Genomic DNA, 25,750 nt, shown 5'->3' on the forward strand with positions numbered 1-25,750 from the left:
CAGGGTCTTCATCTCCACACCCACACCGAGTCCCTGAGCGTAATCTGTCCGGCTACTGCTGTATTTCCTAACAATGTTTATAAATAGCTACCGAATATGGGGTCCATTTAATAGCAATTAAACATTAGCATTAGCAACATTAGCAAAGCCAACGGTAAGCACAGCCCTAACTTCAAGCGACGGTGAGGAACTCGCAATGGAGAGGATCCACCCGCTCGCACCACCGCGCCGTCCCCGCAGCGTCCCCCCTCGCAGGGCAAGGCCGTACACCGCTCCCTGCTGCAGGAGGCTTTGATCAACCTCTGCGGATGACAGAGATCGGAGGTGGAAAAAAGCACGATCCAGAACAGATGTGCCAATTACTTCAACCTCATCTCCCCATTTCAAACTAACGAACTGCGCAGCAGCACCTCGGTGCGCTCCCCGAGCTGCTAACGGTGCAAAGCCCGCGCAGGCTCTGCAATCCGCTTCCTTCTCATTGACAATAAACGGCAGCAATTGTTATGAAAATGGCGCCTTCATTCAGGACTCTACAATGAGGAGCCCACCAGTGAGGGACGCTCCCACCGGTCCCCCCCCTTCCGCCAGGCCCCGCCGCCATCGCTCGCCCACAGCTCCCCTGGGCGGGAAATGGCCACTCCGCACGATGGCAGCTGCCGCCAGGAAGGTTCTGGAAGTGCCAGGCCAGAGCCCCTGCGGGTGCCAGGGGGTACAGGGAGCCAGGCCTCGCTCCCCCCGTGGCTGAGCCGGGCAGGGACGGCCGTGGAGATTCCCCTGCGTGGGAACGCTCTGGGAAGCCCCCCCTGCCGCTAGGGCTGGACCTGACCAGGTAGGAATTTATCGTGCATTTCTGCTCTGTGAAACCGAAAGGCAGCCCACGCACTGGAAACCACAACATCCACGGCAGTGGGACTGGGAGGAGAGGGACTGGAGGGCCAGCACCCCCAACAAAGCTGCAGAGATCAATCCTCTAACCACGCACACAGAGAAGCTCGAATGGATGCATCGACTCAGCAAAGCTTGATGCATGGTAACACCTCAAAGAGACAACGCAGGGTAGATTCACCTTCGAAATAAAGACACACATCTTCCAGAAACGGTTGTACAGCAACATAGGAAGCTGAACTAATGGATTCAGCCAAATTGACCACATCAGTTTATTAGGCAAGCTGAGAAGCAAAACTGTGGAATTAGGAGGAAACACAGCAAAACATGATGGACAAGAAAACAAATTAGAGGGAACGGGGCAATATTTAGAAACAGATTGCCACTGTCCATCGGAGTGAGATCAGAATAAGGGCAGACACAGTGCTGGCTGGAAAGGAGGAGCTGTGACGGTGACTACAAAAAAGTCATTCATGGCTCATGCCGTAGTAAGCAAGTGCTACAGAGCGGAGGCACCCAGGTACGGAGGTGCAGCTCCTCCTGCGCAGCTCTTCCTACAGCCCCAGCCTAGCCCCGGGGGGCTCCCACAGCCAGCAGCGCAGGAGCAACGCCCTCATCAACCCCCAAAATCACCACGGAGGCTCCAGCCCCTGCCAACTCGAGCACCCAGAGTACAAGAATATGCACCTACCCTGCTCAGCGAACGGCGCGAGGCTCGGGCGGGAGGAGGAGTAGATCCTGCCTCAGCACCAGGGTTTCCAAACTGCTGTCGCCCGTCTCTGGGAAGGATGCTTTGACCTCCTGGGGCCAGGCTGAACCCAGGACTAATGCAACCAGGGGGCTAACGCCAGTAAAGAGGAGTCACCTGCAGGGCACAGGGTTGCGAGCTCCAGCTGAGAGGACTCACACTGAAGCAGGGGGACTTGGGTCCCTCACCTGGGCATTAACTGTGTCATCAGCTGAGTGCCTCCCTTTCCAGCTGTGCTCTAAACATAGCCACACGCGTGTGGCAAGTGAAGTGACCCCCTTGGTGTACGTTAAACGTTCCCAAAGCATACGGCTGTAATGGGGGGCGTTGGGCATTTGGGCAGAGGGCAATTAAGTTTCAAGAGCCCAATCCAGATTAGGCAGAAGACAAATTTCAAGTGGCTTAGCCTACAAACAGCTCTGTGCAGAGAAAGAACTCAAAATTGAAGGAGGAGTTGCCGAGTTTAGGCACATTTGGGCTAGATACAAGCCTGCAGGGAAGGGGGATGCCTGGACTGAAATTCTGGCCTCACTTGCCTCAAATCTTCCTTAGATGTTGAAGTGTTTTATTCTGACTGATACCCAGTGAGGAATACCAGACCCAGTGTGTCCGATAACGAGAAAGATTTCACTGATAGGCAATGTTCATATCATATATGTCATAAATGGAATACTGAGTGCTGTATTCTTCTCTGAAAAGGATGTATAGAAAAGTACTATGAAAAGACCATCGCCTACTACCTTTCATGCATTGTTTCTTCTGCCAGAAAGGTACCTCAGGATTAACAGATTATCAGTGCGTTAGCATTCATATTCTGAAGAAAGTGTCTCTGGTCATTTTTTTGCACGTGCACAGACTGGTAACTTAAAGGCTATGTGAAATTGCTTTGGGTGCTAAATAATATTCAGAGGAAATTGCATTAGATGGCAGGGAAGAGAAATGTGACTTTGTCATTAAGTCCCTAAAGTACCCTCCTGTTTTATCTCCCTCCTCCCCCTGAGAATAATATGGCATTCAATTTTCCAATTATATAAATACATGAACACTGGATTACTGGAGGCAGATAACGGAATGTTTTGACTATTCTATAAGGGACCCTTCATATTTAAAGCGGGAGATAAACAGGGCATACTGCACCAGCCCGGGTACGCACAGGCTATAAAAATCTGTATTAGATCCAGAGAATATGAAGATCTCCGAAACAGAGAGAGATCTTACCAGTGTTCATTATGTACAATAGTTAATTTATTCCACTGATATCAGGGAGCTTATACAATAGCAAAACCTGGATATTTTAAGCCATAGATTGTACTACTTGAAAGCTGCAAGGAGAGGCATTCGCAGTTGTAGCATTTCAAATCCGACTCTTCTATAACTCTGTCTTTACAGGACATCAATCACAAGATGAGAGAAACTGTAAGCTATTTTCTAGTAACACACTGCCAATCGCAAGACAAATGTCAGATGTCACAAAATGAGAAGTAACCATTTTTCAACTTGTGAATGTCTTCAAATATATTACAATGAAAGTGTGAAAAAAATGACCCTATCAGCTTCATTTGTTCTGACAGATGCCAGACCTTGGAGCCTGGCATTTTATCTTCATACTGCAATAATCTTCATGAAACTGAAACAAGGCTGAGGGCGGTGGCGTTAGGCTACAACTGTCCTCTTATGTACAATACGTAAAATTTCAAACAGTCTAGCCGTTGAACTAAAAGAGATCATCTACTACTACTCTTAGTGGTGTTACAGAAAAAGACAAAGAGAAGAAGAGATGCCCACACCTGGTATTAGCACATGCTAGGTATGCGTTTCTTGTGGGCTCAGCTTGACTTCTGCATTGCATTGCCATGCTGCTGATTGATTGCCACTTAGGGAAAACGCGTGCTGCTTAAAACTAACGTCAGGAAAAGAAACACTAAACTTTTCCTGAAGTAAAAACTCACTCAATACCGTGTGTGCCTTTAGCCCATGACATTAAATGGGCGGACTCCCTCTGCACGGGCAGCGTGCCTCCCGAAGGTCACATTTCGGATACGCCAGCCACGGGACCACGCAGATATCGAGCTCGGGTAATTTTCTCCAGTCCAAAGCGAAATGCCCAGATGCTGTGCCACCTTACAGCCTTGCGATTTGTGACAGTATGAGGAACACTAGAACATAAGTAGATTCGTTAACATTAAAGAACAGAACAAAGGAGGAAAATCAAATTCAGATGTAGACATACATCATTGTAATATAATATGGGTCCAAAAAGAATTTGACTGTACAGCCCTGAAGGTCCAAGTTTTTCCGTGTCCTTTCAGCCAGTCTCATGTTCGGCCTAGGCCCCTGCAAGAAGACTGTGGTTATGGAAGTCATGGTTCATTTCTCGAAAAATAAAGACTCCCCTGTACAACTCCAGCGGTATAGCCCAGCATTCTTGACAAAATGTCCTGTTAAATAATATAGACCTAATTTGTACAGAGTTATACTGTTATTTACGGGAAAAAATGAAGAACATATCCAAAGACAAAAAAAATCTGCTCTAGATGTTACTGCAGGTCCAAATAGGGTAGCAAACGCGCAAAAGGCAAAAAATGAGCAAACCTAGAATACAATTAGTTCAGCCTAAAGTCAGTGACAGGATTGGTTTCACTGGAATTTAAATGAACTCTTAGGCCTTTACACTGTAAAGCTTTTTGCAGAAGCGGCGCTTAGTACCTGCAGACAAAATCACCACTTGATTCACCAAATTTGACTTAATGCAGTAAATTTTTTCTGTGAATAAGTGTGAGCTTATTGGTTCTGTGGAAGCAAAAGGATAAACACCTTTAGTTTTTCTTTAAAAGATTAACAGTACTTGTCATGGCAACGACATGTACAAAGAAGTAGAAGCCAAAATATGATTTCAGTGTTTTAAGACTGATTTTAAAAAATAAGTACATAGACAATGACCAAATCTGTATTGATTCCAACACGTACAGTCCAAGCCACGGAAAGAAGAGGGTCAAAGCCTGAAATCTGACCACAAACGTAATTCCAAGTTTCAGTTTTCCAAAGTCCACAATGGGTATTTGGGACTGCAGCTCCCCTTACTCGGTTTCCACGATACATCCAGTGCGTACAAACGTAATTCCTTCGATATGAGCATGCCTCTCGATCGGTGCAGCCCATCCCATGATGCTGGTTATCATCCCCCTGTGTTTTGGTCCTTGTCTTCACCGGTGCTTTTCTTTACACTCAGGATGAAAGCACAGTTTGTCATCTGAGGTGTACTGTAGGTCCAACGGAGAGGTAAATAAATAGCCGCCGCCAGGATCATTATTTGAGAATGGGAGCTTGCAGTAGACTTTTTGAAGAGCGTAAATAAAAAAAGCTGAAATAAATAATTGAGACTACCAGATGAAGGAATTCAAGAGTCTGTCTCTCCTCCTGCAGTACACGTACGTATCTGAGGATTAATTCTCAGTTCTGTCCTGGTGAATTAGCACCGTTAATAGCGATGATTTCTATAATCTGCAAATTTACTAGCCGCGGCCGTGCGATTCAGGAGGGGTGTATGTGCAGCTGGCGTAAGGCGAAATCCGTCTGTCTGACAAGGAACTACTGCACTTCGGCGCTCCACGATCCCGCGGCCGCAAACCAGGCGCTTTTCATCCAGGGCAGCCAGATGATACTCACAAAACTCGATCAGCGACGCCACTTGCTCGTGAAGTGGGAGCGACTTGTATTTTTTCTGAGCCAGGCAGAAGAAAGCTTCGACAAAGGCTTGCAAACACATTCCTGCAAGGAAAAGGTGTTCACAGGAGATTCATAGCACAGTGTTCTCTAGCAAACAGCATTCTTTAAACATAATATCTCATTTCTTTAGCACCAAGGTCAAATGTGTATGCGTGGGGTGTGGACACATACAGTTGTGTTAGTTAACATCTTTTAATTTAAACAGCAGCCATCTAGAATGCTCACTAGGAAAAGAAATTGCCTGTCCTTCAAAAACCAAAAGACAAGGTTTTATTTGTGTATAAAACGCACATGAGCTCATTTAGTCTGCCAGCACAGGGTAAGCCAGGCTGGGTTACAGACGGGCGATACCCTCCATCACTGGGGCTACTTCTGGTTTTACAGACACCGGCCTGAGCAGCGCCTGGCATCCAGAGCCAAGCTGGTACAGCAACAACCGATTTTAAGGTACTGTAAAATTAAATTGATGTAATTTTTCGAGCAGAAGCCTCGATTTCTGCTGCCTCAAATATTAAGTTGAAACCCAAATCAGACACACAGTAACACACTGAGCTTCAAGGAAAACAATCCACCTGGACAGAAAAACAAGTTTGTATCGGCAACTGAATTGGGTCATTTAAACCTTGTGTTTTTAGAGATGGACAAAAGTTCAAATGTAGAACTACTGAAACAGTACGGCATTTCAGTCCGTAGCACTATGAAGATAACCCCATTACCAAGCATCACCTTATCGCAGAAGGGAGTTTATTCGAAGCGTTGCTTTCCCTCCGCAGAGACTGCGCTCGGTACGAATCCGCAGCCTCCCTTCTGAAGGCGAAGGGGCCATTTTTTCCGCCGTTCCCAGTAACTCCACAATGGGAGTTTTGTTTCAGCCGAATGAAAAACAAAACAGCTGACGTGTGTGCGAAGGGAAAGTGGTGCGGTGCCAAAAAATTTCTCTGGTGTAATAAAACTCTCTGCTCTGCCCCTCCACAAACAAAAGTACCCCGCAGAAGCCCCACGCTGCAAACAGACTCTTCAGGTGCCAGTCGATCACATCTTACTAATAACACATTACCACAGCCAATGGAAAGAGGGGCTCCACATTAACGCTAATTATGGTATTTAAGACCTTGAAGTAATACCTACTTTAATTCTTAATTAAGAAGCCACGCCACAATTGGTTTTGCAGCATGCCAGCAACAAGGCACAGTTATAGCTGCTTTGTGCTGTAACCGGCTCTCCCAGTTCGAACATACACTTAAGAAGATTATTTTAGGATGAGATATTGAAAGGTTTGGTTTTTTTAACTTAATGTTGGCTTATTGATGCTGCAGGAAAGGGACCTTTTCAAAATATTACAATTACATTCTGAAGCATGATTTCTCTCAACTAAGACTGCAGCTGGGGTCGCTTAGGATCCTGGCTGTAAAATGGCTTGCAAAGGAATTGTTGGGTTATCTGGAAGCAGCAGCTGCCAGCTCAGGAAATTATTTTATCAGTCACGGCGAGCTGCAGGCAGGGAAAGCACCTTGGGTAGCACACACACTTTCTCCCCCGTAAGTGACACTCATCTGAAGCATTAACTGGAAAAAGTTAGAAGCTGCTGTTTTACCACAGCAGCAATAGTTTCTGTATCGGTTACAGCTGGAAGTGGGCCAAACGCAAAGCCAACAGAAATGGTTGGGGTTTTGTGTTTTAACACCTAGAAAACATCTGGTTCATTGCAACTCTCAACAAATCTCTTCACTTCTGAAAGCCTGAAGATTCACTTGCACGTCTATTATTTTTGCTAGTGAAAGTCTATCAGCTCACCACATAAATAACTTACACCCACACTGAAATGCTAAATGCAAATACTCAAATTTTACAGGCCTGTGAAACTAAGGTGACCCTAACCTACCTGAAGTAGTACGGGAGTTCACACACAATGGACCATTCTATCTCTGTACCTTCATTTTCTCCCTTCTAATCTTAGGCCTGGATTTATTCCTTCTGTCAGCCATGGGAACAGTCTGCTTCGCTTGTTCTCCTTTTGCCTTATCTGACTTCATCTGCACAGACTCTACAGGATATTATAGGATACTGATGTTCAAGCGAAACAAAATACTACTTATTTCATACAAATAAAAACTTCGTTAACATTTCTGAAGCAAGTTTAAATATTCAAAAAAAGGTTATATACAAATAATTGTACTGCTGTCATGCCCGACCACACTCTCACAAATTGTGATGTGTATCACTGATTCTTGATGTTTATGCAGGAGAGAACTCCAGATGTATTTGATGGGGGTGGGATAACAAGTAAAAAAGTCAGTCTCAACTTCGAGACTTTTGATTCTTCTATTTTAGCATTTTTAAAAAAAGATGCAGGATTATATACACTGATGTCCATGTTCTGCTTCTTATATAAAAATATATTTTGAACCAATTTCTGGGAAGATGCCAGCTGCAGCTGTGACCAGCTGTGACCAGCATGCTGGTTTAACCGGCGGCGGCGAGGTGGATTTCTCTGTCCCACACTGACTGAAACGGAACCTTGACAATCCTCCTTGACAGCCACGAGGAGCAGTGCTATGAAACCTTCCAGAATAGTCCAGCTGCTGTTCCCCTGCTATAAATGGCTCCAAAAAAATCATGTCAGAACAACTTCTTCTTGTTGAGATGGGAATATTAGCGCAATTGAAATTATTAAACATTTTACAGAAGCTATGGAAAAGTTGCCAAATTTATAGACTTAAGTTCCTATAGAAATGTCATAGCAATTTTAGAAATTACGTTATCTATTAAATGGTGTATTTAGGCCATTAATGTAACAAGAAAATAATCCCTAAACTCTGCTATTTGATAGATGACTGTCTCAGATCTAAAAATGTAACCGAAGCAGATGGGGAGGTAATTCACTACTGAAGGCTAGGTTGGGTGTTTGTTTCTCTAGCAAATTATACGAGGTTTTCTTCTGTTTATTCATTTTCAGTAAGTTTTCTTCATAAATGTCAATAACAAACTCAGTAACTCATTGCGAGCACCCCTCAAAATGATATCTAAAATATATGGATCAGCCGCTCATGAAGCTTTTAAAAACGCCTTACGCAAATACGATTTCTTTAGCCAGAGAAACACTCTTTGTTCTGAATTATTTCACTGAGAACTGCAAACCTTCCTTCTCACTAATAAGGCTGAGCACATAATAGGAATGTCGATATTCTGGCACCTTCCAGTGTCTCATCTTCCGACCGCAGAACTGAACGCCCTATTGCTGTTATTAACCTCCCGCTTTTTGCAGAGGGCAGATTCTCAGGCTGTACAGCCCAGAAACCTCGTGCCCACCCCCAGGCAAACCTAAGAACGCAGGAAAAGACAACAACAGAATGCAGACTGTGATGGTTTGAAGCAAAAATGCTTGAAGACCAACATTTACAAATTTATTTTTACAAATATTTGCCTCATACATAGGGACCTTGGACAAATAACAAGACTTAAAACTGAAAACGCATCACAGTTTTAAAGCAAAGACTGAAGATTATAGCTGGGCTGCACAGTAGGGATTTTTAGAAGTAGATCTGGGCTCCTCGTGCAACGCTCCCCTGCCCTAGTCATGTCTACTATATGAACACCTCCGTAATATTTCAGAAATATTTATGCAGCAAATGTTTGCTTTAAAAACCTAAGTCCATCAGATAGTCAACAGAAGGAACCCATTGTTGATGGTCAGTAATCACCTATTCTCACAAGCAAGTAATTTTCTTTAGCAACCTCAGGCAAACATGCAAATGCAATTTGTATTAAGTAGCAGAAAACGGAGCATCCTGCATTACCTCCAGCCTCTGGTACTGCCAAGTCCTTTACAGGTTGGACCAGATGGTCCTTGAGGTCCCTTCCAACCTGGTATTCTATGATCTATAATGCTGCAGCAATAGTGTGCTACCACTTAGGAAAAAATTATATATTCAAACATTTAGAAATAAGAGGTTTGAAGAGTTTTTTTGTTGAGAGAAATCTTTTCTAAACTTCAACACAGAAAATATTTACATCAGAAAGTTATCTCACTGATCTGCACGTACAAAGTCGGCTCTGGGCTCCAAGGGTTATCAGTGCGGATCCGAAGCTATTATAGCCATTTCTCACTGTGGGGCAAGTAATTACATCGAAGAACGTCTGCCCTTTAGTGTGAGCAGAAAATAAGACCCAAACTCACAAAAGAAGAAAACACTGACATTTCAATTCGTTTGTTTTCCTTTGAAAGGAATTATGAAAAATCTGTCTTATAAGCCCAAGAAGTGAATGTGGACAAACTCCACCGTGGGTACAGGCCAACGGAAGACAGTTTGGAACTTCGGCCTGAACAATGTGATTTATACAGTTGGGATCTGGACAGAGAGATCTATTTTTTTCAGAAGATGAAACTGATTTTCATGCTTATGTATAAATCCAGAAAAAAATAACCAAACGATGTAATCAAATTTTAAACAGAAAACCAAAGACGTGGATGGAATGCTCCCTCTGCTTATTAAATTGTGAGGGATTTCTTGTAATAGCTTAACAATCTAGATGCAACTCTGTAATAAGAGAGTATTTATATTCATTTTTGCAACCACTCAACTGCACTATCAAGAAGATATGTGATGGTAACACAGTAAATCACAAAGAAGCTGGGAGTAAGATCACGCAGTTTAATAAACATTTTCCTTTTGGCTTTAAAACTGTAGAAAATCCTTACTGCTGTTTAGCAAACAACTTCCCAGAGCCTCTGTTCTTGGATAACATCTTTAAGTGCTGTATTTCAATTTAAATGCATATTCCTAAGTTAGGAGTAAATAATTCGGGTGACTGACGTGCAGTGTTTCTCCAGAGGCCGTTGGGTGGGACGGACACCGGCTGGCACGCCGGCGCCCGGCCCCGGCCCCTCCTGCAGAAGGTGAAGCTGAAGGCAAGCAGTCAGAGGACGAGTGAACCCTTGGTGGGGTAGATGAATTTCGTATAAAAGCCTTCCAGCCATTCTGAGTACACGCTTACACTGAGCATTACAGTCCAAGTTGGATGTAAAAAAGTTTAAAAGTGATTTCACTGACTGACGCTCCTGTATGAACAACCAGGAGCACAAGTGCCAGCGAGGGGTGCTTGTAGCAAAACGCACGGCTGCTCAGCCTTAGGAGGAGCCTGCTTAACAGCCGAGCACTGTGCAAGTTTGGGCAGAAACCTCTTCTCCTTCCCGTACCTATCACAAAGACAGCGAAGATGAAAGAAGGGAGTATACTGTTGGGCGGGGAAAGGAAAAGTAATACAGGTAGTTTTGCCCATCCCCAAAGTAGCCTTTTCGGGGAAGAGAATTAAATCAAAAAGAGAAGCTAAGCATATTTATTTCTACCTCCTGCACAGCTTTTTGTGTGGTTGGTTTTTACTAGACCATGTAAGCTACTCTAATAGGGACATACCTTCTTAGACTGTAATTAAGTTGGAGGTTCCATGGGGGATGTTTGTAAACGCTTCTCTGCAAACAGCAACAAGAATTACGAATGCAAAATTGCAGCCATAAAGAGAGGCTTGCAGAAGACTTGTTCCAATCTGTTCTACAGATAAGGGAAACTGCCATGGAACTAACAACAGAAGAATTTGTGTACATGTACATGCCTCAGATGGACATGCCGTGTTCCCATTATTTTTACCGAATGTTTCAGGTGTGCTTGAGCTACCAAAACTACAAAAAAGCAGCTTCCATAGTCTTCAAATACACAATAGTGTTACCTGATTCTTTGTGGTCGATTCCCATGCTGTTCCACCTTCTCGTGATATCAATATATAAGATATCTACAGAAGCCATTGAAAAATTGCTGTTACTCAGTTTGCAGTTTCTGTTAAAAATAGATAAAATAAAGAAAAAAAATATCTGATTACATCCAGACTTCTGAGTTAGGAAAAATTCTGCAAGGGCATCTGAGAGAACAGTGGGAGAAAAGTTTACCCATGTCGTATGTACACACCCGCTGTAACAGGCTTCGTCTAATGAAACACATACAGCAGACAGCAAACAAACCACTGCTCATTAAGCGTACATATCTGAAATGGTGAAGGCCCTGAATTTGTCACATGCAGAACATCTCCTGGATGTACCCAGTCCCACCGCCGTTGCCAGAAGCAGCTCTGGGCAGGAGGAGCGGCCCGCTGCCACGCATGCATCTGGCTCTGATTTGCACGTGCAATCTCACGTCAATCTCTAGCCACAAAAAGGCAGCAGGTCAGATGACAGATTAACTGCTTTATTTTGGTTTTGCAACAAAGCAGAAAAAAAAAAAGAAGAAAACCCTGAATATTTCAATTAAAAATACGAGTTGACTGTTACACACAGCTTTCTCCCAGGCTATTGCTAGTACTCTTTCTGAGACCGTAACAGAATGGAATCAACCGGTACATCGCGAAAGCCAACACAAATCTGCCCAGATTATCTACGTGAGGCAGAGTTTGCACAAAGAAATACTCTTAGATTTGATCCTATTTGAAAAGGGTTGGAGGAAAGCTTTCAGGCACAGAATTACTTCGTCATGCCTGAACACTGAACAGATTTACCCTGGGCGTTGCTGAACACTGCATGGAAAACAGCAGCATCTCTGGATGCAGCTCGGGCACTTGGTGATAAGCAGATGTGGGAGATCTGACACTTGTGTGGTCTGAGCCTGCAGTGTTGACCAGTATATGAGAACTGGCCTTCTGTCCAGGATTTCCAGATGTCTGGCAGCCTGGCTGGAACTAGTGCATATGCCAAAGCGCTGGCCAAAATTTCTAGCCAGAAAGGAAAAAAAAAAAAAACAACCCACAAAACAAACCAAAAACCAAACAACAAAAGCCAAACCCCCAGATAATTTAGAAGACTCTTACTCTTTAGTAGCCTAAGCAGAGCTCCCTTAAAACAGAGAGTTAAGATCTGGCCTAGATAGTCCCCAAAAAAATCATAGGCAGCATCCAAGCAAGGACTCGAGCCATGCTCGGCATTTCCCTTTCAGTTATTTTTTAGAATGAAGGAATTATTGAAGGGGAACAGATTTTGATTAGCTAACAGTTGAGTGGATAGTCTCTGCAACCACTTGCCCCCCCCCCCCAAATCACACTTGTGTAACATTTTATTCTCGAAAAGTGACACAGCACACGTCTTGGAAACCTGACGTTAGTTCTGAAATGAGTCGTAATGACAGCATTTCAGAAAAGGGCCATAGCGTTGGTATAGATCCTCTGGGAAAAAATAAAGAAAATATTTGCCAATATTAAAAAGTTTAATTTAACATGCGTTAGGAAACTGCAAACACTATTTCACCGAGATATGGCAATTTATTTTAATATTCTTAAAAGAAAATGTTGGCATTTACTCTGCGTTCCTCTGACAAGTGCCAAATTAAGGCTGGACTAAACAATAGAAAATACAGAACTGGAAACAATCCTGTACTGGTCTGTGGATAGAGCAGATGCCTTCAGTCATTTTCTATATATCATAATGTGTATAAATCAAATTGTTTATATTCATTCCTGAATGCTAAATGCATCTGCATAGAAACAGGGTCTGTATTTTTAAGAGTACATCTGCTGCTGCTTATTTCGTTTGTCATTGTCAATGAAAGACAGAAAACGAGATATTTCTACCATGACTAGAACAGATATATCCATAAAAAACAATGGAAAAAGCCTCACAAATAAGAAGTATGTGAAAAAATAAATTGAGTTCCTTGCCACTGCAAGTTGCAATTTCACAATGCAAACCCTGGGTGCCCAGTGCATCAGCCACTGGCACGTGGCAGTCCCCTCCGGCGGCCCGGGCAGCGGCCGTGCCCCCAGCCAGCAGAATCAGAGCTCAAGTGACCCAGTTTCGGCTGGCGCGTTCTCACCATGGTGTTCCTGCCGCTTGCTAGGAACGTGACATGTTGACTAAGACTGCAAATAGCATCGCCCAAAGTATCACTGATCTGCTGTAGAATAAAGACCCAGGTTCCTACTAGCCACAGTTTCATAGGTCAGGTATTTTGGGAGCTTGGAATGATAAAAATATATCTATTTTATAAAAAAAACCCACAGTGGTTCCATGGGACTTGTGGGGAAAAGTTTCTTTAGAAGGCATTACCAAACCTACAAGCTACAAGCATACCACTGCTAGGGCCTGCTTTTATTCAACAAAACTTAAGATAAGCACGGGGACAGCAGTGCTACCCCATAGGATCGGGAGCGTCTAACTTCTTCCCTATGCTTTAAGCAACTCCTAAAGAAATTCACCTTACCTTATAAATGTTCGGAAACCTGTTGGCCCCAACTTTGTCGTCCCTTTTACACCAAGAAATCGGATAAAGAGTGCAGCCACCCTGTCCACAAGACGCAAGTAGTTAAACTGCTTCGCGTACTTGGGAAACACTTGCTTGAGGCAAAGGGAGGGGAGGCCAGCCTCTGGGCTTCGGCCGGCATCGTGCTCCGGCCTCTCTGCCGGTCCTGCGTCCAACAGCTCTTCGCTTGCTTCCGACACGGGCTCCAAAGTCTGACACCTGTAGCACATAAAATAATTGTATCTTATGTTAACCTTAGTCTTACAAGATTCAATATGTTGTCTTTCGGGATTCTTTTTAATTATAAAACATTGTTTTATGAGATCTTTACAATAAAGAACAATCAAGAACAAATACTAAGGTTCCCTAAAGCAGAAATGATGCCATAGGAGTATTTAAAAGCATAGCGAGCAGACCGTTCTGATGCCAGCAATAACGCCTATAAATACGATTGACAAAGAGATGCCGCACCGTTACCAGGTTAATTGTGAGAGCTGCCATTAACTCGTAACTCCCCTGGAAATGACCAGGAGTTGGGCACAATCATACCATTTTTCTGTAAGTTTTGAAATCTTGTTTTATACTAAACTGTTGCTTTCTCAACATCTTGGGCTTGCCACCCCAGGAAGGTGCGAGCAGGTGCCTGGTCACCGCAGCACCGCGTGGTTGCCCTGACCCTGCACGGTTCTCTTCACATCGCCCCTCGGCTGTTGTATCCTAGGGAGAGGCCAGCAAGTTGCTACACGGGTATTAAATGACAACAAATTCTAGCTGTGTACCTTCGGGGCACTGCCCAAGCTGCAGAAACAGATGGAAAACATTACCAGTGTGCAGAAATTCAGGGGGATGGCCATCAATCCAGCTACAAAATTATAAAAATGAGTACTTTTTGAAAAGACGAGTGATTTTTAGGACCTCAAAATTACGACAATTTAAGACCTTACATTGTCCATATGGCTCTTCAGCATTTTCTGAAAATCATATTCCCTTAAATTTATTTCACATAAAACATTCCAAAATGGCAACACTGACAACAAGTAGTCACTTCTGAAAATCTTGTTCAAGGTGTGCATTTCAACCTTCCCCCCCAGCACACAGAAATTGTTTTTCTCGACGTAGAGCCGTTGTGATGCTGTAGAACATCCATATTCCTTTCAAAACGTCTTTACAACCTCACAAGGGGTAAGGGGCTAACTTCTTCCACACAGACGAGGAAGCACCAGATAGGAACTGCACCTCGGTGTTATCAGCATCGAACAAATACAGGTGTGTAGAAAAAAGACGAGTTTCATGGAATTTCATGGAATATTTCATGGGAAATGCTTAGAGACTGTAATAATCTAATGATATTTAAACTTATTTTCCAATAATGATTAGAAGCTTTTACCTTCCCTGATCAGTATACAGTGAGATATATTTGCAAAAGAGAAATCCTAACCATACACTCAGAAGCAACACGGTTCACATAAATGCGCACTGGCACTACTCAGAAGACAATTTCTGTGCAATCCCATTATTTTTTCTTCAAGTCCTCTGTGCATACTGTCAAAATACATTATTTCATCTTCATTGTCGTTGCCAAATTCCCTAAATAAAGCTGATCGAGATAATGACGTTCTGAAATAAATGTTACATGTTTATTCAGCGTGTCATATTGTTATTTTTTTTCCATGTTTGACATATCTAGAGAAAATTCAAGATTGCTATTCTCGTAAGTTCAGAAAGTCTGATAGCTGATGGTAATTATTTGGCACGCACTAAGCATATGCAGGTTTTCATTTTCTTTTCAGTCGTTTTTCTAAGTACCCATCATCAAGAATAAGTATAATTCACACTTGGTACTAAAAAAATTAGTGCTTTTACTACATTGATCTTTTGTGTTCCCGAGCAGATTTAGTGTCCTTCAGAAAGTTCTGTTCCAGCAGAGGATAACAATCAACATAGTTATTATCCACCCACAGCGCTGTGAAATTTATTAAGTCAAATCTACAGTAAATCTGTACCTTCCGACTTCGACTGCAAGAGGCAGCAGATTTCCTTAGCCCTCGTGCAACCACCCTGTCGTCAGTCATCCATAACAAATATCCCCACGGGATTTGTAACCTCTCACTTCTACTAAATTTCCCTGAAAGACATTAATCCATTGCCACATGGCGTCCCCTTGCAGTATAGAATACTTCCAAGTTATACTTTTAACTTCTAGTGAGAGGCATGTTGAAAATAAATGTATGGCAACTGTAAGACAAAGGGCCCGTACAGAAAAAAATAGCAATAATCGCCAAAAAAGATTTGTAATAAGTATGAATTAAATTGCAATCTCTCATTTCTAAAGGACCTCTTTGGGGCCAAGTTTTCAACCCTGCTTGAATCTGGGCTCTGAACTCGTTCACACCTCCAGCCGTTACCTTCAAGTGGCAGCAGCTCACCGTCGCTGCGGCCCTGCCCAAACTGTGACCAGCGACGCCGCTGCTCAGTGCAGCACCGAGGCTGGGAACTTCTCCCTGCACCAAAGGCCAGCTCCAAGCTCATTCAGATGAACTTTGAACATTAGCAGAGGCTGCAACAGTTCTTTGTAAAAAGCATCCGTGTTCAGCCTCTTGTGGTGTTCAAGCACTCACAACCCCCAAGCCATTGCTGCTTGGATGGGGCTGTCGCGCCGTGATTCACAAAGCATCTGTTTTTCTAAGACTATTGTTACAAACTTCTAAAATAATGGTACTTCGTTTGTATCCACACTTACATTCATCGATATTGAGCACCTGTAAATGTGATCATTTTTTGAGATAAAAGACTCTAAAAAGTCCTTAAAAAAAAAAAAAAATCTTAGGTAATCTTCCTCTTTGCTGCAGATAGCAAAATACAAAAATAATATTATTTTTGTCTTTAGTTAAGTAAATCTTATAGTAATAAATTATTAGTTTTGTTCTTTCTCATGTAAGATTGGATGGTGGCTTCACCGCCATCGAGTACCCTCTGGCTGCCAAAAGGGCAAGAGTATGTAGAGCCAAGAAACAATAAGCATGCAGGCTTCTATTTTTAATCTTAAAAGGTCTGTTCATGAAGTTAAAAATTCCAGTCTTCAGCCAGTTGAACTAGACCTTGACCAAACGTGAAACCTTGTACTCAGCAGAACAGAAGGTTGTTTGTAACATAACTCTTGTTTTAATGATGCCTGGAAGTCCTGAACTCTTTCTCATTCTAAATTCAAGAGTGTTTTCGATTGTACATTATTCATTCATCATTAATGTTTTCACTTAAACAAATATAAAGCTTTACTTTAAAAGATGCCAGCAGAGCGGAGGAAGTTTCATTAGGTTTCATTTTTTACAGAAAATCCTGAAGACACTGTTGAAGGGATCAGCTTCAGGCAAATTCATTATAGCCCCAGGGCTCTTTGGTGCCGGCGCTGCCCGGCGCGGGAGGGCGGCTGGAGTCTTGTCCATCCACTCTGCGCTACGGAGGTTTGACTTGTGGAACAACGGCTCCCAGCGCAGTCTTCATCTGCAGATCCGTACCTCCTTCCTGCTGAAACAACACTGCCTGGAACTCCTCGGGAAGTACAGCAGTTTAAAAGAGGTTTTGTTCAGCCTTTCATTTTTCAACCCCCATCCTCAAAAGAAACGTGAAATGGCCATGAAGAGAACACCCAAACCATAACGGCAAACAAATACTCGACAGACACATTACTGCTGGGAGCTGCAGAAGACTCTGTCTCCCTGATTGAGGTGGAACGGACACAGTCAAATTATTAAACAGGAATATGTTTAGTTTGTATTAGCATCATAGAAAATTGTGTTTGTAGGAAAAAACTGTATTATGGTCAAAGAAAAAATATTGTTGAGTATAATAAAGCAGGAGCTCTAAATTACCACCTAGAATTTCCTTCTTCCCCTCCTTTCTGTGGAAAGCTTTTCTACAGCTGCCTTTGAGGTCACGGATAAAAACTCAAAACCAGCTTCCCATTTCAAACTTTTACTGAAATAGCTCTTGAAACCATATTTCATATTAGAAAAGTATTTTTTAAATAAAACCAGCTTTTTTTGTATGCTACTGCATGTCTCATTCCTTTCCACTTACACATTGGGAAAGTCTATAAAATATTTAAATCAGAACAAGAAAACTTAATTCTAGTCTTTATTGCCAAATCTTGTACATCCATTAAGTAAAAAAAGAGAATATACTTCTTAATTTGCTTTTACAGGTTATTGCTTTTATAAAGTTTAATGATTTGCTTTCATTCATTAGCTTCCCTCTCTCCTCCAAGATTTCCTTAGGTTTCCTTTTCTAATGCAAAAGACCTTAATTAATTTGATCATATAATTTGAATTAAAGTGAAAGTTGTATTTTGCACTTTTAATAAAACAAAGACTTTCTGAAACAAACCTGCGCAAGAGCTTCTCCATATCTGTAAACCTGAGTTGATACATAGACTTGCCCATTCTGCACGCCCACCTTAACTGCAAGCATTTACACTGACTGTAGTCCCAGTATAATTCTCCCCTGCTACCACAGACGCTACTTCAATAAAAGTTTATTTTCTGTAGATCTACTCAACGCACTTGTATGCACCCAATCTCAGTGTGGTCTCAACACGTCTAATTAAGAAAAACTGCCTAGCTAGGTATATTACAGCCAGACTTGGTATCTATAAAATGAGAATTTTACTGTCATCTGCACATTTTTGCAAGGAAACAGTGCACAACGGATTTTTTGCCCCAGCGCTAGATAAATTACGCTCGCTTGCAATGCACCATTACATTTCTTCTGTGTTTCGCTGCCATCTGCCATCGCCACACCATAAGGGCGAGCGGATGACATAACTCCCCAAGGGTCACGCAATCAAAGACCGGCGTAAGCATTGGCAGTACAGCTACAAAAAGCAGAAGTACAGCTCAAAGTCCAGCGACAAGGAAAACGTAAGGGGGATTTCCACCTCCATTTCCACCGTTAATTTATCAGTCAATTGGAAAATGTAGAAGTACACATTTTCGTAGTGCAACCTGTCAGATTCAAAGGGTCACTAAAAACTCCTACGCATATTTACCATCCAGATCTTTCCTACTCCCAAAAGTGACTTCCAAGAACCATCATACATACTGTGTCATTCGGGACGTCACCGTGGGAGGCCGGGTACAACACAGCATTCTCAGGGTGGGCCCTAGTCTGCCCGAAAACCTTGCAAAATGTCTGCGGACAAGGGCTGCAGTGAAGTCGTGGGGAAGGGATCGGAAACTCCAAAATGCTGAAGCAAATCTCCAGAAAGAGAAACTTGCACAGGTTTCCTCCGTTGGCTCCCTTCTCCCGGGATTGCCCCAGGCCAGGGGAGGAGAAGAAAGCTGAGTCCCCCACTTTAAAGCTGCTCCTTAGAATTAATGGTTTGACTGACACAGCTGAGTCAGGCTAAAGGAATGAAAGGTCAAATGTAAGGTAATGCTTATGTTGCCATACAGAATAAAAGCAAAGCTTAATTTACATACTAATGTCTGACCTCAATACATTAATTTCTCTAATTCTGCAGCTCATGACCGATCTCTCTTTAGAAATGATCAACTGTGGAGACAATATTAACTGCATCTTTAAAAAAGAATTTCAATTTTAATAAAGCTTATGGAAATGACATCTAAGACTACTTATCTTTTATACATGATTACTAATTTATTAATGTTTCCTCCATCTATGTTTTATCCCTTTCATTCTGACCGGCCTTAATCTTTATGCAAATACAAGTTGCTAAGGGACAAACAAATTTGCAGCTACTATTTAAAGGCTTCAGAATTCCCAATATTTTGTATACTTGTATATAAAATTCAACTGTCAAGTTCAGAGTAAAATTAGGTAGGAATTGCAATATTAATATTTCTAAGAATGCTCACTTGATATATTTAACATTCAGGGCATTGCTAGAAGTAAAAATTAAGCAATTTTTGTATCAGCTGACAACTGCTTACCTAATAAAAGAAAATATTATGTGCTGGATTCTGAAGCTATAATTATTCCCTCAGCTGAACCGCTATTCTCAAAGCAAGGACTATGTTAACATAGTTAAAAGCAGAGAATATTTTGCACGACGCATCTATCTATCCACCCATTTATCGCCCCAGTATAGGGACCTCCCAAGAAACAGATAGGTGCTGTTACCGGGGTGTGTAGGTATGAACATTTGTGTGCTCATTCACCCAAGTAAATCGTTTTAGGGAACAGTAAGCCAAAGCCAGAACAGTGCCTTTGCGTAATCAATCATTCATGAATTTTCTTTTATGAACTAATCCCATTACTTTTATTAACACACAGAGACTTCTAGCACTCGCAGTACATGACAGCGAGAAGTTTCAGAGTTTGACTGCATGTTGCGTGAATAACGAGCATCTTTTGTTTCGGGCCGGCCACTTGCGACTTTCATTTGAAGAAACTGAATATTCATCTCTTCTTCACCCTCTGGCAAAGTAAAAACATCAGTAGCATTAGCATTTCCTCCTTTCAAAATAATAATAAAGCTGCACAATGATAAAAGTATTAAAAGAGTACTAAACCCCACAGAGTAAGAGATTTTTGAAGTTATGGTAGAAACATTATTGCTCTTACACAGTTTACTCAACACTTCGAGAATGCTTTGAGGCAGTCAAAGCAACCCCAGTAAAGAGTCCATATTTCTAGGAGCAGAATCAATCACATTAAAAATAAGGATTGATAATCAGCATGTTGTTGGCAGTCAACTAACTTCACATCATACAAAATACATTTGGAAAATGCAGCAGCTATCCTGTCTCCTGGCAGCAGAAAGTGCAGAAAGCAGTTACAATTTCCATCTCTCTAAGAAAAAAGAATCCATAGCTCAATTAGAGAAATAAAGCAGTTAAATCACCTCGCTTAGATTTTAACCTCATCATGAGCATGACCACGTCTAACTTGGCCTGCACCTTCAATATAAGCATATATTGAATATTTTGCAAGATATGATGATTGGATGGGACAAGGGATTAGACAGATGGGGTATGGGGAAAACGTTAAAGGGGTTGTCAAGAATCTGATCATATGATGACTCATTCTAACCATATGCATGTGTTGACATTTCTTGTAAATATAACATTATAATTTGGAGGGATCTTCTGATGTTTCAACTGACATGGGTTTTGGTGAAGGATTTGAAGGAAGTCAGATTCTAGGAGAATAGAATTAACAGTACAGGGTGGAGGTGAAAGAGATCTGGGGAGGTGGTAAGATAAAGATATCAAGATAAGATATCAAGACTGGCATTATTTGCAAAGTACAAAGGAAAAAGGAAAGGTAAGACAAATGAAGACGAAAGAAATAGTCCATGGATTTGCCTGTCTAAGATTCCTTCTCAGGTTATCGTTGGCACTGGGACAAACCTGCCTCTCTTCCTTCCCACAGAGTAATAATATTCAATATCCTTAATACTGCATTCGCGCTGGGAGGGTGAAAGAAATGGAGCACACTGAGTTTGTTTCTGAGAGCTGGCAAACACATTTTAGGCGAATCCAAGGAGAAATTAAAAATGTACTCCGTAGCCTTGCCATTTGCTTAACAAGACCAAAATCATTTATCAGATTCGTGAAGAAGCGAAATGGCAGCCCCTGCAGCCCACCATCACCAGTCGCAGCAGCCCTCACGCACAGCAGCTGCCAGTTGCAGGCTTTCCATTTTCCGTCCCACGAGCACTATTTGTTTACCACGTATCATACTCTGTAAGCTCCACAGACACCAGTCCCCCTTCTGAGAAGGATGTTTTGCTGCCTCTTCGGGTTGGGTGGATTTATTATAAAAATAAACACTTCTCATTAAAGATTAAAAACCTTGTGAAAGAAAATGGAAGACTCTGAAAGTTTGCCGCCTCAACACATTGTAAATGAGTGCTTCCAAGGTGTAGAAACTTAGCGTGGATCCTGACTTGCTCCACGCTAAGGACACAAAGTGGCGGATGAGAATATTACCGACATTTTCATATCATATGCAGAGAAGACGAGAGCCTCCACTTCAAACTCGAAACCTAAGACAAGCTAACGTGCTGCCCTACCCATTTTGTTTAGGAAGAAACGCAGTTTGTATTAGGAAACATGGCCGATAGCCACACAAGCAATGATACGCTTACTGCAATTATCGATACGTATTATTCACGGATTAACACTTCCCTTTCCAAGGAGACGTACAGAGCCTTTCCTGCCTGAATCGTGCATTGCCCAGAGGAATTGCTGGAACAGGAGAGGGTGCGGAGGCACACTGCCCTCAACTTCCCACTTCCAGCCTACACAAACACGGCCGCTTCTGCGCACTCCTAGATGATACCATTCCAGATGCTCTTGTCTACTTTTGCAAGGAAAAATGCTACAGAAATAATAGCTTCTAGTTTCCATAATAAAAATAAACTTTCAGATTCCATTCAAAAAAGAAAATCACAATATGGGCAACAGCGAACACCGTTGCAGCAATCCATCAACCACCAGAGCACAGGGAACAAGAGAGCTTTACCTCCTTCCCTTGGCATCATGGCCATGGAAAGAATTCAGAAGATGACCCAGCCAGAGAAACCACCGGTTCAGAGAAACTTGAGAAGCCCAAAGGTCGGGTCATTCAGTTATTTGAAGAATTCTCCATAGTTTGGAATGGATTTGATCTGCCCTGATTAATAAGTAAGGATTTGCTCCACTATCCTTTGAAAAATCTGTTCTCCTAGACAATTTAGGTGGTGGTGATCTTAGTATCTTGCAGATCAGAAAGGGCTTAATTTTAGGGTGTTTTAAAAAGAAACATGTGTGAAAAGTGTTTAAGTTTTCTACAAGCCTGTTACACAAATCAGAAGTCAGAAAGGCTGTTAATTCCCCTGTAATTTAAACTAAAGCTCAAGCCAATAAACCCTTTCAAGCCTGCTATCCAACACGGTAAGTGTTCACCAGCGATGCTGTGATTAAAGCTGGTTTTGTTAAACTCCTCCCTTACTAGGTGCTGGCAGGAATCCGTACAGCCGCACACCAGAGAGAGGAGAGACATCCTTTGGGGATACAAAGCAGTACTGCACACCTGGGATGACCATCCAACTGGATGCAATAGCTGCACTTGACCTCTGTTTTTATTTCTACAGCACTCCCTAATACACAGTTTAAATCATTAAAGCGAAGAAATGCATTTGAGGAGTCTCAGGTGCAATGTGCTGAAAAAAACAGTTATTTCCTAATTATTAATTGAGATTCTTTATTTCCAACTTTCTCTTTTTAAGAATAATGGTATATCAGTCTGCATTAGCTAAAGATTTATTACTTTTAATGTAACAGAAGCAGTGAATGCTTATGCTATTACCTGTCATCTATTTGAGTGCCGCAGAAAATACAGCGTTACTATAATGAAATAATGCGTAAGCAATGCAAAACCTGCATCGAAGGACTTTGTTCCACGGTAGCAAAAAATTATTCTAGAACAAAGATCATTAAATGTGGTCCCCCATACTTTATTTTTTGTGGAGGTAGCTTTTATTATTCCTAGTAGATTTATTTGTGTTCACTATTTGCTTTTAAGGTACTTATGTGCCTCATTATTTCTCCAGTTTCCTTTGTTTCTTTAGAAAAGCGTGCCTTAAAAATAGTAATACAGGATACTGCAAAGGCAAACCAGTTGTAAAGCCTGATAATATATTGAAACCAACGTTAAATTGGACCACCAAACGTCTTACAGTAGAACAGACAAAAACCTAAACCCCATGGTGTTTCTTCTCCTGTGGAAATTATTCTTGGAAAGCAGTTACGATGATGCCAGGGTAGAAAAGAGGCTTTACCCTGTCATCCGATGGAGCAAAAAGCAGCAGTGCAATTGCATTTTATCAGCAGTAATCCTCCTATTAAAGCAGGTGAATTCTGCATACACAAAATAACACTGCTGATGATGACACCGCTGTTAAGTCATGTGGCTTGGTGCCTTCATTGTGTGGCAACTGGGTGCTAGGCAGTTTTATTGCTTTCTAATTTTTTCAGAGACTAGAGACCAATTATTACTTAAAAATAAGCCAATCATCTCTCCTGCTAGAAGATGACTTGCAGCAGAAGTTAAATTATAGAGAACACCACTGCCCCCAATACATTAATTTCTGTCACTCTGTCACTGTAAAAATTTACAGCAGATATAATCTCTTTGAAGGGGGATCAAGTAATAGAAAATACGAGCCTAGTTTTAAATAGAATTTTAATTTTAATGAAAGCTTCAGGGGATGATGTTTATGCTGCTTATCTTTCATACCTGGTGATTAAGTTAATTTATACTTAATGGAAGAGGATATTTCTAATCCCCAGACAGGCTCAACATCTGTCTGTGACGATGTTTTTGGAAGCCTTAAGCTGCTTGTGATTGATGTAATAAAACGAGGATCCTGCAGAACTGACACCTGAAGGATATCTGTAGGAGGGAAAATGTTATTTTTCTGCTCAATGCCTATGCTTAAGTCAAGCCAAAATCCCAAGCACTTCATTTTGCTGTCCCTTAAAAACTCGCTTTGCACTCCCTCGCCATTATTGTGTGAGTATAAACAGGGGAATAAGCAAACAGCTCTCAGATATGGTTATGATCTAATATTCATACTCATTATGTGCAGTATCAGCAAACACGTAACTTTCTGATGGCCTGAAGATGATGAGAATAATAAAGCTCCTGCAAAAATCAGAGAAATAATCTCCATTTTTCCTTCACTTCTCATCCCATGGCTATTTAAGACCAAATGCTAGCAAAAGACATGCTTGCATTTACCCTGTAGTTACAACAGAAGAAAAAGTCTGGAAAAGTAAATATCTTGCCAGGAAAAGATACTATTTTCAACTTTGTCCCAATCACAGTATTCCTGTAGAAGGAAAGAAAACAAACAAAAAAAAAAATTGGTATTTCCAGCTGTCATGTATATCCCTGTTATTTTAAAGTGATGCTCTTCCAGAGAGGAAAGCAGCTACCAGAGATTATTACAAAGCAGCCCGTCAATACCATCCCACGCTGGAAGAATCTACGGAAGTTCAAAGCGACACGGGGCGGAGGGAGGAAGACCTAGACGGTGAATGGAAGTCAAGTAGCACAAGAAAAACAAAAAGCCAAAACTGCAGGTTTAAGTGCTTCAACTAAAACTGGTTCTGAAAAGGAGTAACATCGTGCCCACGGGTGCCCGAATAAGTCTCCCTGGAATAATTAGCATTTACACATTACCCAGCAACGGTGGGGACATGTTAAAGGAGTGCAGTAATATTTAAACTCCAATACCGTACCGAGTGTCATGTAAGAATGTCTGACATGCATTGCTATAATTTCCTCAGGCCTAAACCCCCCTTGTTATATTAAAAATACCCTCAAAAATCTTATTATTTATATATCTTTATATTAAATTGTTAGCATAAATTATGGATTTTTCTCTCCAGCAAAGTAGTGGAACACTTTTAAAATATCAGCACTAGAAGCTGGCCCCACTTCCCGGCTCTGTCCTGCCATAGCTGTTCCACAGCGGTTGACTGGGCCCGTCCCGGCACCGGGTCCGTCCCCGACGGCGGGGGAAGAGGCGGCACAGGCACGGCTGCTCACTTAAAGCAGGGCTCCAGCTCCGGAACAGTGAACACGCGTCTCGTGTAGCACCGTACCGACCCGCGTACAAAGCACGGAGCAGTGCACGTGCTGAAATACGTCCCGAGAAAGCACAGCCAAGTTTGCTTTCGCAAATTAGTAATCTGCATTTAAACTCTGGCACTTTCTAGCCACTGAATGAATCTAAGGAACAATTTCCAGTTAAGCGTCCGTGTGTAAAAGTCTAATTAACAGGAAATGCTTACATTGCCCTATTCTATCAGGTTTTATCTCAGGGAATCTCTGTCTTATTCACCTCTCCCTGTCTTCCACTTCCGTGGTCCCTTAGGTTGATTTTGTTTCTCTCTCCTCCTGGTTCTCCTCTATGGATTGTCACACAACGTACATTTTACAGGACATACTTGTCCAGAAACTACCAAGTCTCTAATCCCTCTGGTTTTCGTATTTTCTTGGGAAGGAAAAAGACCCTACATCACATTTTGATAGCCCACTTCAGAGCTTAGTGGGGTAAAGAAAAACCTAGCAATTCTTTATTTTAAAGGATGAAAAAGAACTA

General features: G+C 42.0%; 1 protein-coding gene across 2 annotated transcripts in view; it reads right to left on the reverse strand.

Moving 5' to 3' along the window:
- Positions 1-1,137: 1,137 nt before the first annotated feature.
- The window catches only part of TTLL11 (tubulin tyrosine ligase like 11), a 56,714-nt gene continuing 32,101 nt past the window's right edge, over positions 1,138-25,750 (reverse strand). The window contains exons 5-7 of one of the 2 annotated variants that reach the window (XM_087753444.1): positions 13,597-13,854; positions 11,084-11,190; positions 1,138-5,401 (exon numbers count right to left, since the gene is read on the reverse strand). In XM_087753444.1, coding sequence (XP_087609570.1) covers positions 5,112-5,401; positions 11,084-11,190; positions 13,597-13,854 — 655 coding nt within the window. In that variant the 3' untranslated portion in view covers positions 1,138-5,111. The remainder of the gene's footprint in view (positions 5,402-11,083; positions 11,191-13,596; positions 13,855-25,750) is intronic. The other variant, XM_087753443.1, reaches the window with a different exon arrangement.

The sequence above is a fragment of the Nipponia nippon genome, unplaced genomic scaffold, assembly GCF_047370975.1.
Source record: "Nipponia nippon isolate SJK-2023a ecotype South Korea unplaced genomic scaffold, ASM4737097v1 scaffold_16, whole genome shotgun sequence".
NCBI classification, from domain to species: domain Eukaryota; kingdom Metazoa; phylum Chordata; class Aves; order Pelecaniformes; family Threskiornithidae; genus Nipponia; species Nipponia nippon.